The 14,527-nt window shown below is 39.4% G+C and overlaps 1 protein-coding gene across 1 annotated transcript in view; it reads left to right on the forward strand.

Moving 5' to 3' along the window:
- Ccdc178 (coiled-coil domain containing 178) overlaps positions 1-14,527 on the forward strand; it is a 374,856-nt gene that overhangs the window by 122,655 nt on the left and 237,674 nt on the right. Inside the window, exons 13-14 of the mRNA XM_050134843.1 lie at positions 12,818-12,880; positions 13,909-14,070. Coding sequence (XP_049990800.1) covers positions 12,818-12,880; positions 13,909-14,070 — 225 coding nt within the window. The remainder of the gene's footprint in view (positions 1-12,817; positions 12,881-13,908; positions 14,071-14,527) is intronic.

Below are 14,527 nucleotides of genomic sequence, written 5' to 3' on the forward strand. Positions count from 1 at the left end.
AAAAAAAAAAAAAAAAAAAAAAAAAAAAAAAAAAAAAAAAAAACCTTCGGGAAGAAGAATTAAACAAAAACTAAAAACGTCAACCAACCTCCTGTAGGAGGAAAGGTGTGGAGCCCCTTGCAGAGACCTAGTGTGTCCCTCCACTGCCCTCTGCTGATAAAGCTTAACTTTCCTCAAGCTGCCAAAGAACACAAGACCGAGCAGCATGTCTTAAATCAGAGTTCAGAACAGTGAATGCCCGGTTTAGATGAGAGTCGACAGGCATGTGTTCTGGTTCAATTGGATGGTCTGTGATGACCTCTGCAAAGTGCACTTGTCTATTAAACCTTTAAGTCTTTTCCAATGTTGGTCTTCAAGTTTAAAAGATGTGTGTATGGGTGTGTGTGTGTGTGTGTGTGTGTGTGTGTGCGTGCATGCTGAGACAGGTGGTTAAGGGTATCTGTTGATCTTCCAGAGGATCAGAGTTCAATTCCCAGCACCCTCACTAGGGGCTCACAGGGGCCTGTAAGTGCAATTCCAGAACACTCGGTGCCCTCACCATCTCCTGAATTCTCCAGGCACTGAACACATGGGCACAGACACACATTCACATGACCACAAGCGAGTCCTTTCTTCCTGTGAACATTTAAAGGTCACACGCAAGGTTCTTGACAGAATTTCTCTGATATAAATTTATATATTTTGTCCCCAGTGCAATGCAGGTGAAATGCCCTGGAAGCAATCTGGCCTTGCCGGAACAGTGCGTCGGAGAAGCACGTCAAAATTACATGGCTTACGTTATTTTGCTCATCACTGATGGCGTTAAGTCTGATCATTTTGTTTCCGTTGTGGTCCATATGGATGCAGCCCACTCCCTTGTACGTAGTAGGTAGTCAGCTGCATATTTCGAGACAGTGTGCATCACTTCTCAGCAGACATTGGTTCAAAGGTCTTAGCATCTGTTGGTGGTTCGGAGTTGAACTCTATTGACACCGTTGTGACAGAGTAGTTTTCTGGGCTCTCATTTGCTTTCCAGTGTGAAGACCGCAGGGACTGACTGGGAGGTGGCTTAAAGGCATCTTCTGGGAGAAGACAGGCTTCCTTTGGCTCCCCCTACCTCTTTTCTCCATGAAGTGCTGCCTCACTCCCAGGGCTAGTTTGTCTGTCTTTCCATCATAGCCCTGGTCCCCATATCTAAAGGAAAAAAATACCTTGCAAGTCGGTATCTCCACCCACGCTCAAGGTACTTATTACAAATGAAAGTCTATGTGGTTGTGACATTTTAATGGACTCCTAGTACCTTGTGATCCAAGAAATTCTAAAACTATGCTTTTTATTTTGAAAGAATCCAAAACATAGACAACAAAGTAATATATCTGTTACTCACAAACTCATTTGCTTTCATAAGTTATCCTTCTGCAGAGTACTGTTGTAGGCACAGAGATGCAAATGAGAGAAAGATACCAAGGAGCTTAGTGCCAAATGTTCTAGAGTACTCGTGTCTGTGTCCCGCAGTCCTTGATGCTCATACTTGTTTGAAGACAAGAATTATTTTTATTTTCTAAAAAAAAACTATATTTTTTCATTATACATACCAATCCAAGTTCCCACTCCGCTCCTCCTATTCCCTCCACTCCCTACCCCCATCCACTCCACAGAGAAGGTAAGGCACATTGCTTTGGGTAAGGTCCAAAGCCCTCCCTACTATATCTAGACTGAGAAAGGTATCCACCCAAAGAGAATAGGTTCCCCAAAAGCCAGTACAAGCAGTAGGGATAAATCCTGGTGCCACTACCAGTGGCCCCTCAGCCTGCCCCAGCCATGCATCTGTCAACCTCAGTCAGAGAGACTAGTTTGGACCTATGCTTGTTCCTTCTCTGTCCGGTTGGAGTTGGTGAACTCCCATTAGCTCAGGTAGATTGTTTCAGTGGATGTCCCCATCATGGTTTTGACCTCTTTGTTCATATTCTCACTCGTGCCACTTTTCAACTGGGCTTTGAAATATCAGTCTAGTGTTCCAATGTGGGTCTCTGTCTCTGTTTCCATCAGTTGCTGGATGAAGGTTCTATGGTGATATTTAAGATATTCATCAGTCTGACTACAGGGCAAGGCCAGTTTTGGCACCCTTTCCTCTATTGCTTAGGGTCTCAGCTGGGGTTATCTTTGTGGATTCCTGGGAATTTCTCTAAAGCCAGATTTCTTGCTAGCCCCAAAATGGCTCCCTCAATCAAGATATCTCTTTCATTGCTCTCATCCTTCCTCCATCTTGACTATCCTGTTCCCTCATGATCTCCTCCCCCTGCTTTTCTCCCCTTGTCTACCTTTTCTTCCCTCCCTTCTCTCCCCAGCTCCCCATGCTCCCAATTTTGTCAGGCAATCTTGTCTATCTCCCCTTTCCAGGAAGATCTACATAGTTTTTCTTAGCATTCACCTTGTCACTTAGCTTCTCTAGGATCATAAAACATAGGCTCAATATCCTTTGTTAATAGCTACTATCCACTTATGAGTGAACACATAGCATATTCATCTTTTTGGGTCAGGATTACCTCACTTAGGAAGGTGTTCTCTAGTTCCATCCATTTGCACGCAAATTTCAAGATATTGTTGTGAGTTACCACTGAGTAGCCCTCTAATGTGTAAATGTGCCACATTTTCTTTATCCATTCTTCAGTTGAGGGGCATCTAGGTTGTTTCCAGGTTCTGGCTATTACAAATAATGTTGCTATGAACATAATTAAACAAAAGTCTTTCTTATATTATTGAGCATCTTTTGGGTATATTCCAAGAGTATTATTTCTGGGTCCTGAGGTAGGTTGATTGCCAATTTTCTGAGAAACCACCATACTGATTTCCAGAATGGTTGTACAAGTTTGCGTTTCTACCAGAGATGGAGGAGTGTTCCCCTTACTCCACATCCTCTCCAGCATAAGCTATCATTGATATTTTTGATCTTAGCCATTCTGACTGGTATAAAATGTTATTTCAAAGTTCTTTTGATTTGCATTTCCCTGATGGCTAAGGATGTTAAACATTTCCTTAAGTGTCTTCCAGCCATTTGAGATTCTTCTGTTGAGAATTCTCTGTATAGTTTTGTACCCCAGTTTTTAATTGGATTATTTGAAATTTTGATGTCTAATTTCTTGAGTTATTTATATGTTTTGGAGATTAGTCCTTTGTCTGATGTTGGTTTGGTGAAGATCTTTTCCCATTCAGTGGGCTGCCTTATTGCTTATGTCCTTTGCTTTACAGAAGCTTCTCAGTTTCAGATGTCCCATTTATTTATTGTTGCTCTCAGTTCCTGTGCTACTAGGATTATATTTAGGAAGTAGTCTCCTGTGCCCATGGATTGAAGGCTATTTGCCACTTTGTCTTCTATCAGGTTCAGTGTGGTCAGATTTATATTGAGGTCTTCAATTCATTTGGACTTGAGGTTTGTACATGGGGATAGATATGAACTTACTTTCATTCTTCTGCATGTTGACATCCAGTTATGCCAGCACCATTTGTTGAAGATGCTTTCTTTTTTCCATTTTGTACTTTCAGTTTCTTTGTCAAAAATCAACTGTTCAAAGGTGTATGGATTACTATCTGGGTCTTTGATTTGATTCCAGTGGTCAACCTCTCTGTTTTTATGCCAATACCAAGCTGTTTTCATTATTGTAGCTCAATAATAGAGCTTGATGTCAGAGGTGATGATGCCTCCAGAAGCGCCTTTATTGTACAGGATTGTTTTGGCTATCCTGGGTTTTTTGTTTTTCTGTGTGAAGTTTATTATTCTTTCAAGGTCTGTGGAGAATTGTGTTGGGATTTTGATGGGGACTGCATTGAATCTATAGACTGCTTTTGGTAGGATTGCCATTTTTATTATATTGATCCTACCTATCCAAGAACATGAGAGATCTGTTGATTTTCTGGTATCTTCTTCAATTTCTTTCTTCAAAGACACAAAGTTCTTATCAAATAGGTCTTTAATTTATTTGAATAGTATCACCCCAATGTCTTTTATATAATTTGTGGCTATTGTGAAAGGTGATGTTTCTCTGATTTCCCTCTCAGCTTCTTTATCATTTGTATATAGGAGGACTACTAATTTTCTTGAGTTGATCTTGTATCATGCCACATTACTTAAGGTATTTATCAACTGTAGGAGTTCTTTGATAGAGTTTTTGAGGTCACTTATATATACTATTATATCATCTGCAAATGATGAAGGATTGACTTCTTCCTTTCCAATTTGAATACACTTGATCTCCTTTTGTTGTCCTATTGCTGTAGCCAGAACTTCAAGAATTATGTTGACTAGATATGGAGAGAGTGGACAGCCTTATGTTGTTCCAGATTTTAGTGGAATTGCTTTGAGCTTCCCTTCATTTAATTCAATCTTGGCTGTCAGCTTGCTTATATTGCCTTTATTATGCACAAGTATGTTCCTTGTATCCCTGATCTCTCCAAGACCTTTCTCATGAAGGGGTGTTGGATTTTGTTGAATGCTTTTACAGCATCTAAAGTGATTATGACCATATTTTTTTTCTTTCAGTTTATTTATATGATAGATTAAATTGATAGATTGTTCATATGTTAAACCATCCCTGCCTCTCTGGGATGAAGTTGACTTGAACATGGTGGATTTTTTGTGTTATTTTCTTGGATTATGTTTGTCAATATTTATTATTTTTGCATCTATGTTCATGAGTGTATTGGTCTGTAATTCTTTTTCTTGGTTGAGCCTTTATGTGGTTTTGTTATCAGGATAACTGTAGCCTCATAAATAGAATTTGGCAATGTTTTTTCTGTTTCTATTATGTGGAACACTTTGAGAATTTGAGGATTATAGGTATTAGCTCTTCTTGAAAGTTCTGGTAGAATTCTGCACTAAAACCATCTAGCCCTGGACTTTTTGTTGTTGTTGGGAGGCTTTTGATGACAGCTTTATTTCTTGCAGTTTATAGGTCTATTTAAATTGTTCACCTAGTCTTGATTTAATTTTAGTATAGGGTATCTATCTAGAAAATTGTCCATTTCTTTTCCAATTTTGTGGAGTGCAGGATTTTGTAGTATGACTAATGATACTCTGGATTGCCTCAATGTTGTTGTTACATTACCCCTTTCATTTCTGAGTTTGTTAATTTGGATATTTTCTCTGTCTTTTGATTGTTTAGCTAAAGGTTAGTCTATCTTGTTGATTTTCTCAAAGAACCAGCTCTTTGTTTCATTGATTCTTTGTAATTTTTTTGTTTCTATTTTATTGATTTCAGCCCTCAATTTGATTATTTCCTGTCTTCTACTTTTCCTGTGTGCGTCTGCTTTTGTTCTGGAGTTTTCAGGTGTAGTTGTTAAGTCACTAGTGTGAGCTTTCTCCGTTTTATTTATGTGGGCACTTAATGCTATGAACTTCCCTCTTAGCAATGCTTTCAGAGTGTCCCATAGGTATGAGTAGGCTGTGCCTTCATTTCCATTGAGTTCTAGGAAGTCTTTAATTTCTTTCTTTATTTCTTCCCTTGTGCAAGGGTGGATCAATAATTCAATTTCCATGAGTTTGTATGCTTTCTACGAGTAGTGTTGCGGTTAAATTCTAACTCTAAATCATGGTGGTCTAATAAGAAGGGTGTTACTGCAATTTTTTTTTTATCTGTAGAGGTTTACTTTGATACCAAGTATGTGGTCAATTTTAGAGAAGGTTCCATGAGGTTCTGAGAAGAAGGTATATTCTTTTGTGTTTGAGTGGGATGTTCTGTAGGTGTCTGTTAAGTCCATTTGAGTAATGACATCTGTTAGTTCTCTTGTTTCTTTGTTAAGTTTCTGTCTTGCTGACCTGTCCATTGGGAAGATTGTGGTATTGAAGTCTCCTACTATTAGTGTGAGAAGTTTGATGTACGATTTAAGCTTTAGTAATGTTTCTTTTACATATATGGGTGCTCTTATATTAGGGGCATAGATGTTCAGGATTGAGACTTCATCTTCATAGATTGTTCCTGTTATAAGTATAAAGTGTCCTCCATCTCTTCTGATTTTAGTTTGAAGTATATTTTGTTAGATATTAGGATAGCTATACCTGTTTGTTTCTTAGACCCATCTGATCTTTTCCCAATCCTTTACTCTGAGGTAATGTCTGTCTTTGAGGTTGAGGTGTATTTCTTGTCTACAGCAGAAGGCTAAATCCTGTTTTTGTATCCATTCTCTTAGCCTGTGTCTTTTTATAGGTGGTTTGAGGCCATTGATATTAAGAGATATTAATAACCAGTGGTTGTTGATTCCTGTTATTTTTCAGTGGTAGTGTATGTGTGTCTTTCTCTTCTTTGGGTTTTGCTGGTGGGAGTTTATCTGTTGCCTGTGTTTTTGTAGGTATGTTAACTTCCTTAAGATGAGTTTTTTCTTATAGTACTTTCTATAGGGCTAGGTTTGTGGATATGTATTGTTTAAATCTGGTTTTGTCATGGAATATTTAGTTTTCTCCATTGATGGTGATTGAAAGCTTTGCTGGGTATAGTAGTCTGGGCTTGTATCCATGGTCTCTTAGTGTCTGCAGCATATCAGTCCAGGACCTTTTGTCTTTCATGGTTTCCATTGAGAAGTCAGTTATAATTCTGATAGGTCTGCCTTTATATGTTACTTGGCCTCTTTTTGCAGCTCTTAATATTTTTCTTTATTATATATGATTTCCATTTTGATTATTATATGACAAGGGAACTTTTTTTTGTCCAGTCTATTTGGTGTTCTGTCAACTTCTCATACCTTCTTAGGGATATCCTTCTTTAGGTTGGGAAAGTTTTCTTATTTGATTTTGTTAAATGTATTTTCTGTGCTTTTGAGTTGGAGTTCTTCTCCTTCTATCCATATTATTCTTAAGTTTGATCTTTTCATGGTGTGCCAGATTTCCTTAATTTTTTGTGTTAAGAATTTGTTAGATTTATTTAATTTTTTGACTGATGAGTCTATTGCCCCTATAGTATCTACAGCACCTGAGATTCTCTCTTCCATCTCATTTATTCTGTCAGTTATGCTTGCCTCTGTAGTTCCTGTTTGTTTACCCAGATTTTCCATATCCAGAATTCCCTCAGTTTGTGTTTTCTTTATTGCCTCTATTTCAGTCTTCAAGTCTTGAACTGTTTTAACTGTTTGTTTCACCTGTTTGATTTTTTTATTGGTTTTCTTGTATTTCTTTGAGAGATTTATTGATTTTTTCCCTTTTTTGCCTTTTCCTCCATGTCTTTGAGTTTTTCATTTCCTCTTTAAAGGTCTTCACCATCTTCATAAAGTTACGTTTAAAATCATTTTTTTCTACTTCTTCTAGGTTAGGATGATCAAGTCTTCCTTTGTATGACCACTGGGTTCTGGTGTTACCATGTTGCTTTTTAGGCTGTTTGAATGAATTTTGCACTGGTACCTACTCATCTCTTCCTACTATTAGTGCTGGCAGTGTCTTTGCCTCTTGGTCCAATCCTTGCAGTGGCTGTCTGTGTCTTTGGGAACTGTTCTTAGTCTGCTCTGTACTGTCACTGTCTGTGTCTCCGTGAGTCACTGAGGCCTCTCTTACCCTGTTCTCTTGGTCTGCTCTCCTTGTTCGCTCTCTTGGTCCACTCTGTGCAGTCACAGCTTGCGTTTTAGAGTTTCTCTCTTGGTGCTCTCTCTTGGTCTTCTCTGTGTAGTTGCAGCTTGTGTTTCAGCATTCCTCTGAGGTTGCAGGGGGAGTGGAAGGGGATTGGAGAGTTTGTGGGTGGAGCTGGACTTGTAGCTTTCAGGGTCTGATGGATGGGGTTGGGGTGTTGGAGCAACCTACCTGCAGGAAACTCACCTGCTGTCTGGCTATAGAAGCCAAGGCAGGTGGGGAAAGGTCCAGGATTTTGCCCCCTCTGGAGGGCCTAGAGTGTGTGGTGTCCTGCTGGGTGGCTGTTCACTCACCTCTTGATCCTCTCTGTTTTGTAGTAAGCTGTGTTTCAGAGTTCCACCGAGGTTTCAGGAGGATAGGTGAGTTTTCTGATGACAAGAATTACATGGCTTCAAAGACCTCAGTTTCCTCATAGTTGAAAGTATACAATAGTAGCTAGTATATTTCATATTTGGAATGTCTGTCAAGGTCCCTTTGGTAAAGGCTTGGTATCCAGAATGGCATATATGGGTGAAAGACCCTACAGACCCCCTCTCAGAACCCGCAGCTAGCACGCTCCCGTGAGAACGTCCTGTTTGAAAGATTTTCAGGACCTGCAGTCGGCTGTTCCCATGAGGACATCCTGTTTGCTTGAGACCCTCAGGACCCCCTCAGGACCTGAAGCTAGCCTGCTCTCATGAGAACATCCCGTTTGCTTAGGAAAACAGGATACCTGTAGTCGGCACATGAGCCAAACTTAGAATGTTAGCAGTTCACAAAAGGAACAGACGCCCCTATGAAAGACCCCAGCTTAGCTACTGTAACGTCATTTTGCAAGGCTTTGACAAAAAAACAAATGTAAGTGCAGGGTGAGGTCAGGGCCCCTATCTGCAAGACAGGATATCTGTAAAATAGGATATCTGTGAAGCAGGATATCTGTAAAATAGGACATCTACAAAGCAGGATATCTGCAAAATAAGAACAGGATATCTGTTGCCATACATCTGTGCTGGGAGAGGAAAAACCATTTATGCCTCTCACCTCATTCCAACCAACCAATAACCATGCTTCTGCTTCTGTAAACCTGCTTTTGCCGCCCTCTTTCCTATAAAAAGAATGTGTCCCAGTCTGTGGGCGCACAAGTCCTCCAAAAGACTTTGCCGCCAGCAGGTACCTGTGTTTACCTAATAAACCTCTTGCTGATTGCAGCCAGTGGTCTCGGAGTGTTATCTGGGCCACAGGGTCTTCACTGGAGGGAATGTCCTCTCCGAGGGTCTTTCATGGGGTGGTAGGGTTATCAAAAGATGGGACATAGTAGATCTTTGTGTCATTTGAAGTAGCACCCTCCAAGGGGACTGTGGATTCTGGTGTCTCTATTTGCTTCCTGACCATAAAGTGTATGCTTTGGTCAAACCCAAGTTCCTGCCATAAATTTCATACTTGTCCTTTCCCAAGAGCCCAGGGTGCATTGATAATTGACTAGATCTCTGAGATCCTGAGCAGAACTGGCCCTCTCCTCCTCACAATTGACCATCTCAAGCTTTTGTTAAGACAGAAGGCTGACAAGCCCATAGCTATGTTGCTAAAAAGCTATGAAGAAAAGTTTGTACACACATATAGAACACACACACACACAAGAACATCCATCTGCGATACACCATGCCAGTGGACCTCCAGCTTCCTACTCTATACCAGTGGTGCTCAACCTGTGGGGGTTGAATGACCCTTTCATTGGGATCACATATCAGATATCCTGTTTATCAGATATTTAAATTATAATTCATAGCAGTAGCAAATTTACAGTTATGAAGTAGTGAAGAAAATTTTATGGTTGGGGTCACAACAGCATGAGGTTGTAGTTGAGGAAGGTTGAGAACCACTGCTCTACACAGTTCCAATGCGCACAAGTTTTAGTGAACTTCCAGCCACTCAATTAAGCCAGGATTTTGTGCATAAAACACATGCAAAGGGATAGGATACAGCACATCCTCAAAAATGATACCTAACAAATATTAAAACAACAAAGCATTTTACAAATGCTGCAGCTCTATGCCATCCCCTCGCTCCTGCCTTTGAGTCTTCCCAGTGATGGTGCAATAAGAGTTTGAGTAAACTGGACTTGGTGTTAAATTTGTGCTCATTTCCTCCTGGTTCTTTCCTTAGCAGCTGCATGATTCATGCTGTTTAATTACAAGAGGACCTCTGAAGAGCTCATAACTTTGAGGCATGTTTCGTTTCATTGCCCACTATGAGGTAACAAGCAAACTGACACCTCTTCACCCCAAGTCTCAGCTCCAGCACTCTGCAGTCTCTAGCATAGGCTCGCGAACCACATAATTCCAAGACAGATTCTTGCCAAGAGAGCTTGGTAAGGCTGACTCCTATAGCCTGATCATCAGAGGATTCTCTTGTCTCATTTGTCTTTTGTGTCCTTTTGAAGAATAGTAGCAGTCCCCCTAGGAAGCATCCAGCCTCTAGGTTATTGTGAGGGGCCCTGTGGTCCAATTGTTATTATTATTATTAGTAGTAGTATTGCGTAAAAATAATGAAGGCCCAGAAAGCCCTTAGGCAATGTAGCTAGTAACATTCTTATAGCCTTGGGTCTGGGAAAGTGAACGCCCTAGGTGTTCTCCCTCAAGAAGACTAGTCTGAACAGCAGAGGCTGAAAGTATAATCAAAAGCAAAAAAAAACTTGCAGGACTGTTGATTCCTCCTCTGGTAATAGGGTTTGCATGTTTTGTATGGATAGCTATTTCAAATGGTAATATGTCTTTCTTCTATAATTTTTTTCTTCTGTACGTACATATGCACATGTCTACAGGTTTCTGTGTGTGTGTGTGTAGAGGCAGTGTGTGTGTGCATTTATATATATGGAGGCCATGTGTATGCATGTGTGTATATGGAGGTCATGTGTGCATGTGTGTACACGGAGGTCATGTGTGTGCACGTGTGTATATGAAGGTCATGTGTGCAAGTGTGCATATGGAGGCCATGTGTGCACGTGTGTATATGGAGGCCTAGGTTGTTGTTTTCATGAGCCTTATCTTGTGAGACAGCATCTCTCACAAGCTTGGGGCTTGCCAAGCAGGCTAGCCTGGTTGGCCATCAAGTTGCAAGATCTACCTGTCTCCTCCTCCACATCACTGGAATTACAAGCATGCACCACCATACCTAAGATTTTACCTGGCATCCAGGGACTGAACTCGAGTCCTCATTCTTACATGCAGTCTTTAGTCATTGAGCTATTATGTCCCTAGTATTTCCTTCGTAGGCAGATATTGCACTTTCATTTCCTGACCACCCAAACCCAAATAATCACACAGAAACTTAACTTATTGCAATACCGTTTGACTAATGGCTTAACATACTTCTAGTTAGCTCTTACATCTTAATCTAAACCCCAAGGCTGTGGGCTACTAGTAAGGTTCCAGCATCTATCTTGTTCAGCAGCTATAGAGCATCTCCTTGACTCTTCCTACTCTTTCTCTGTATTTCTGTTCAGTTTTCCTGCCTGGCTTTACTCTGCTAAGCCATTGGATATAACAGTTTTATTCATTAACCAATAAAAGCATCGCATATGCAGAAGGGCCTCCTACATCACTCCTCTTTCAACGCAGCTGTGCTTACTTACTCTGGTGGTCTCAGGCTTCTTGTCTACTTTATCATCTCTCACACACTGCCTACTTCTTGCTCCTTCATAGCCACACATTCTTTTCATACAATGTTAACTAATCTGAATGAAGAGGCTTACATTCACAATAAACACTGCTTTATTCCCTCAGGAATTGACAACTTAAAAAGAAACTTTGAAAAATAAATGAATTTTAGGGAAAAAAAAACCTAATCCATCCAGATTACAGTCAGTGATTTAAAAGTACACTTCTTGTCCTTTATTGATTGTTCTGAAGGTAAAAGACCAACCTAACTTGGGATTTGTTTCAGTCTTCAGCTCTGTTCATCATTGTCCACCATCATATCATTCCAATACACGTGTTCACACATACACACACACACACACACACACACACACACACACAATTTGCTCAAAAAACTTAGTTCAAAATTTTAAAAGAAAGCTCAAAAGTGATACTGTGGCTTGGAATATAAAATATTTTTCTTCATGTTGCAGGGACATTTTCAGTTTTCTTCTCTTTAAATATTCAATTAATTATGAAACCATATTAAATCATATCATGTAAGCATAAGCATCTACTTTAACTTTCAAGTATAAATTCCATCATTCACATATAAATGTTTTATAAAGTTACTGCATTGCTTATTGCCCTTCATGTCTTCTGCTCTGGAGCTATGCTTTGTTGCTTCTGTGTTGACCAGTGTGGTGGTTTTATTGTCAACTTGACATCATCTAGAATTGCCTAGAGACTCAGTGAGGGATTGGTGGTCTCCATCAGGTTGGCTTGGGTAAATGATCTCAATTCTCAGTGATGTCTGGGTAGGGGAAGGGTTGGAATATGAACCTGCATGCCTGCTTCTCTTTATTGCTTCTGTAGACCTGAAGATCTAACTGGGCTTAGCTGGGAAGTGGGGAAATCATAAACCTTTAAGAACCTGTGTGATTTCTCTTTGCAAACTTCTATATCTATTTTGAATCTGGAGAGCAGCCTGAAGGTAAAGTTACTCCTCTCTCAGATATAGGACAAGGCAGAAGGACCTAGAGAGTGTCCTCCAGTGCTGGTTTGTGTCCACGTGGAATGATTGAGACCATTACCTAGGAAACAAAGCAAAACGGCTTCCTTTTTCTTTTGAATACTGTCTTTTGAAGAATTTCTTTTTTGAAAAATAAAGAAATTTCTCTAATTAAATGGAGGATCTAATCATACTGTGCAAGCATCACACCTGATTGTTTTTCTCTCAACATTCAAAGTGTTTATTCTGGAAAGTAGTATTAAAAGAAATCCATTGTTTTTTGGAGGACAGGAATGAATGAGTCAAGGACAGTCTAGATTTTTCTTTGTTTTTGTTTTGTGGGTTTTTTTTTTTGTAAGATTAGGACTGTAAGATATAACCTATATGAAACTGAATCCTGCTCTTTTCTGGTATATAATTTAAATGTTTTACCTCAAATAATATCAAGGCCTTTAAAGAGTAATTATAATATGCAAATCATAGTGACTACTTTGCTCTTTATCTTGATACAAGTAAACTCTATCTTATATTAGTAACTGCTGCTGAAACTTATTTCTAAATATCCTGTGAATAAAGTCTCTGTTTGACAACTTTTGTGACACACAGGGTAGAGAGGAGTTCCTGAAGAAGCTCACACGAGCTGAAATGACTATTGGGATGGAGATTCAGGTAATAATAATTTGCCTTCTGCATTTCCTTCTTCCTTTAATTTGCATTTTACTTAGCATTTTAAATTTGCCTGTAATGAGGCATCTTTTGTCACTGCTTGGTTTGCAAGCCAGCACTTTTCTCTCCTTAGCTGATGACAGTTGGCCTCTGTGTACAACTAGACTGTCTGATCATGCATAAAGAAACTGACCTCCCATGCACATATCTCATTTTGTGGCTTAATGGGAATTTCTGCCAGTCTAGTGAAAGGGCATTGGCTCTTATTCCTAACTGTCTAACTCTTTAGTTTGCTTTCTGATGATGTTACGTTTTCTTTACTTTTAGTGTCTCTCACTGGGATTTCTTTATTTAACCCTGAATAAAAAAAAAAGGTGCTATGATATTTCTATATAAAAGCTTTGAAATGGAAGTATGATCACTAGCCAAACCAAGTTCAGTTTTTCAATCTTGCTTATCCCTGAGGACTGAGCTTTGATATTCTGATCTTTTCCAGAATGCTTCCCCTTAGAAATACATATATAAGAGTTGTAATTGTCATGATAGGAAAATTAAAATCACAAGTCAAAGAAATCCATATTCATGTGATGGGTGATTTTTTTAGCATCCTTAATCTAACTCTATAAAGCCAAGACAAATTTGGGAGTGTCTTCTGTGCCTTATTATAGGTATTTTGTCTTTTGGAGGTATCTTTTCTGTCGATATTTACTCAATATTTCCATAGTTAGACAAGTCATTTTGCCTAACAGTTTCTCATGCCTGCCTTGCTCCTTGGTCACTTTTGTCTTACATTTCAAGAATTAGCTACACTCTAGCGTGTGTCATCAGCATGCTCTTGGTCTTTGTTGTCTATGTGATTTTTCTCTCATGTCTGTTCACAGCTGCATGCTGTTTAAAATACTGCGTTCTCACCCCTTACTTTTCCGTGAGGGACTGTAATCTTTGATTTTAGTAACAACAACACTAAATTTGTCTTAATAAATACATGTGTCATTAACACCGAATGAATGATTTGCAATCTTGGCTGGCAGAAAAGATTATTGTCCATTGAAGAAATGCAGTTCTTGGAGATGCAGGAGTTTATAAGAAGAAAAGCCCTCTATAGTACGGCTCTGACAGAAGTTGAGCTGCCACTGCGCCAGATAGAAGCAGATACTGTAAAAATCAGAATTCTCCACCGTCAACACGCGGCAGTAAGCATTCACAATAATTCAGGACATAGACAGCAATTCACAACTAATAGTTAATTTTTAGGGATATTTAGGTTGCTAAGTAATGTATGTGAAAATATTATATAGAACTTTATGGTTTCTTATTGGGAAATCACACGCTCTCCAAGTTGCTCTTTCATACCATTGATTCACTGAAGAACTCTACAAACCTCTAGTCTGCCTTACTTAGGGCAACCCATCCTGAACTGAGTGAACAGGGACTTGCCTGGTGAGACTGCCCAGCAAGAGCACTCAGTTCAGTCTCCACTGCTTCTGAATGGGATGCTAAGCGTTATGTTGACTCAAATATAAAATATGAGGCACCTTGACATTTTCTAGGTAAGTTTTTGGTGAAAGTTAAGACAGCTAGTGTGAAAAATAAAGCTAATGTGAGTAAAATATTTTCAAAACTACACATTCCTGTCAGTAACTGATATTA

The sequence above is a fragment of the Alexandromys fortis genome, unplaced genomic scaffold (genome assembly GCF_014885135.2).
Source record: "Alexandromys fortis isolate MF-2015 unplaced genomic scaffold, M_Fortis_MF-2015_v1.1 scaffold_25, whole genome shotgun sequence".
Classification (NCBI taxonomy): domain Eukaryota; kingdom Metazoa; phylum Chordata; class Mammalia; order Rodentia; family Cricetidae; genus Alexandromys; species Alexandromys fortis.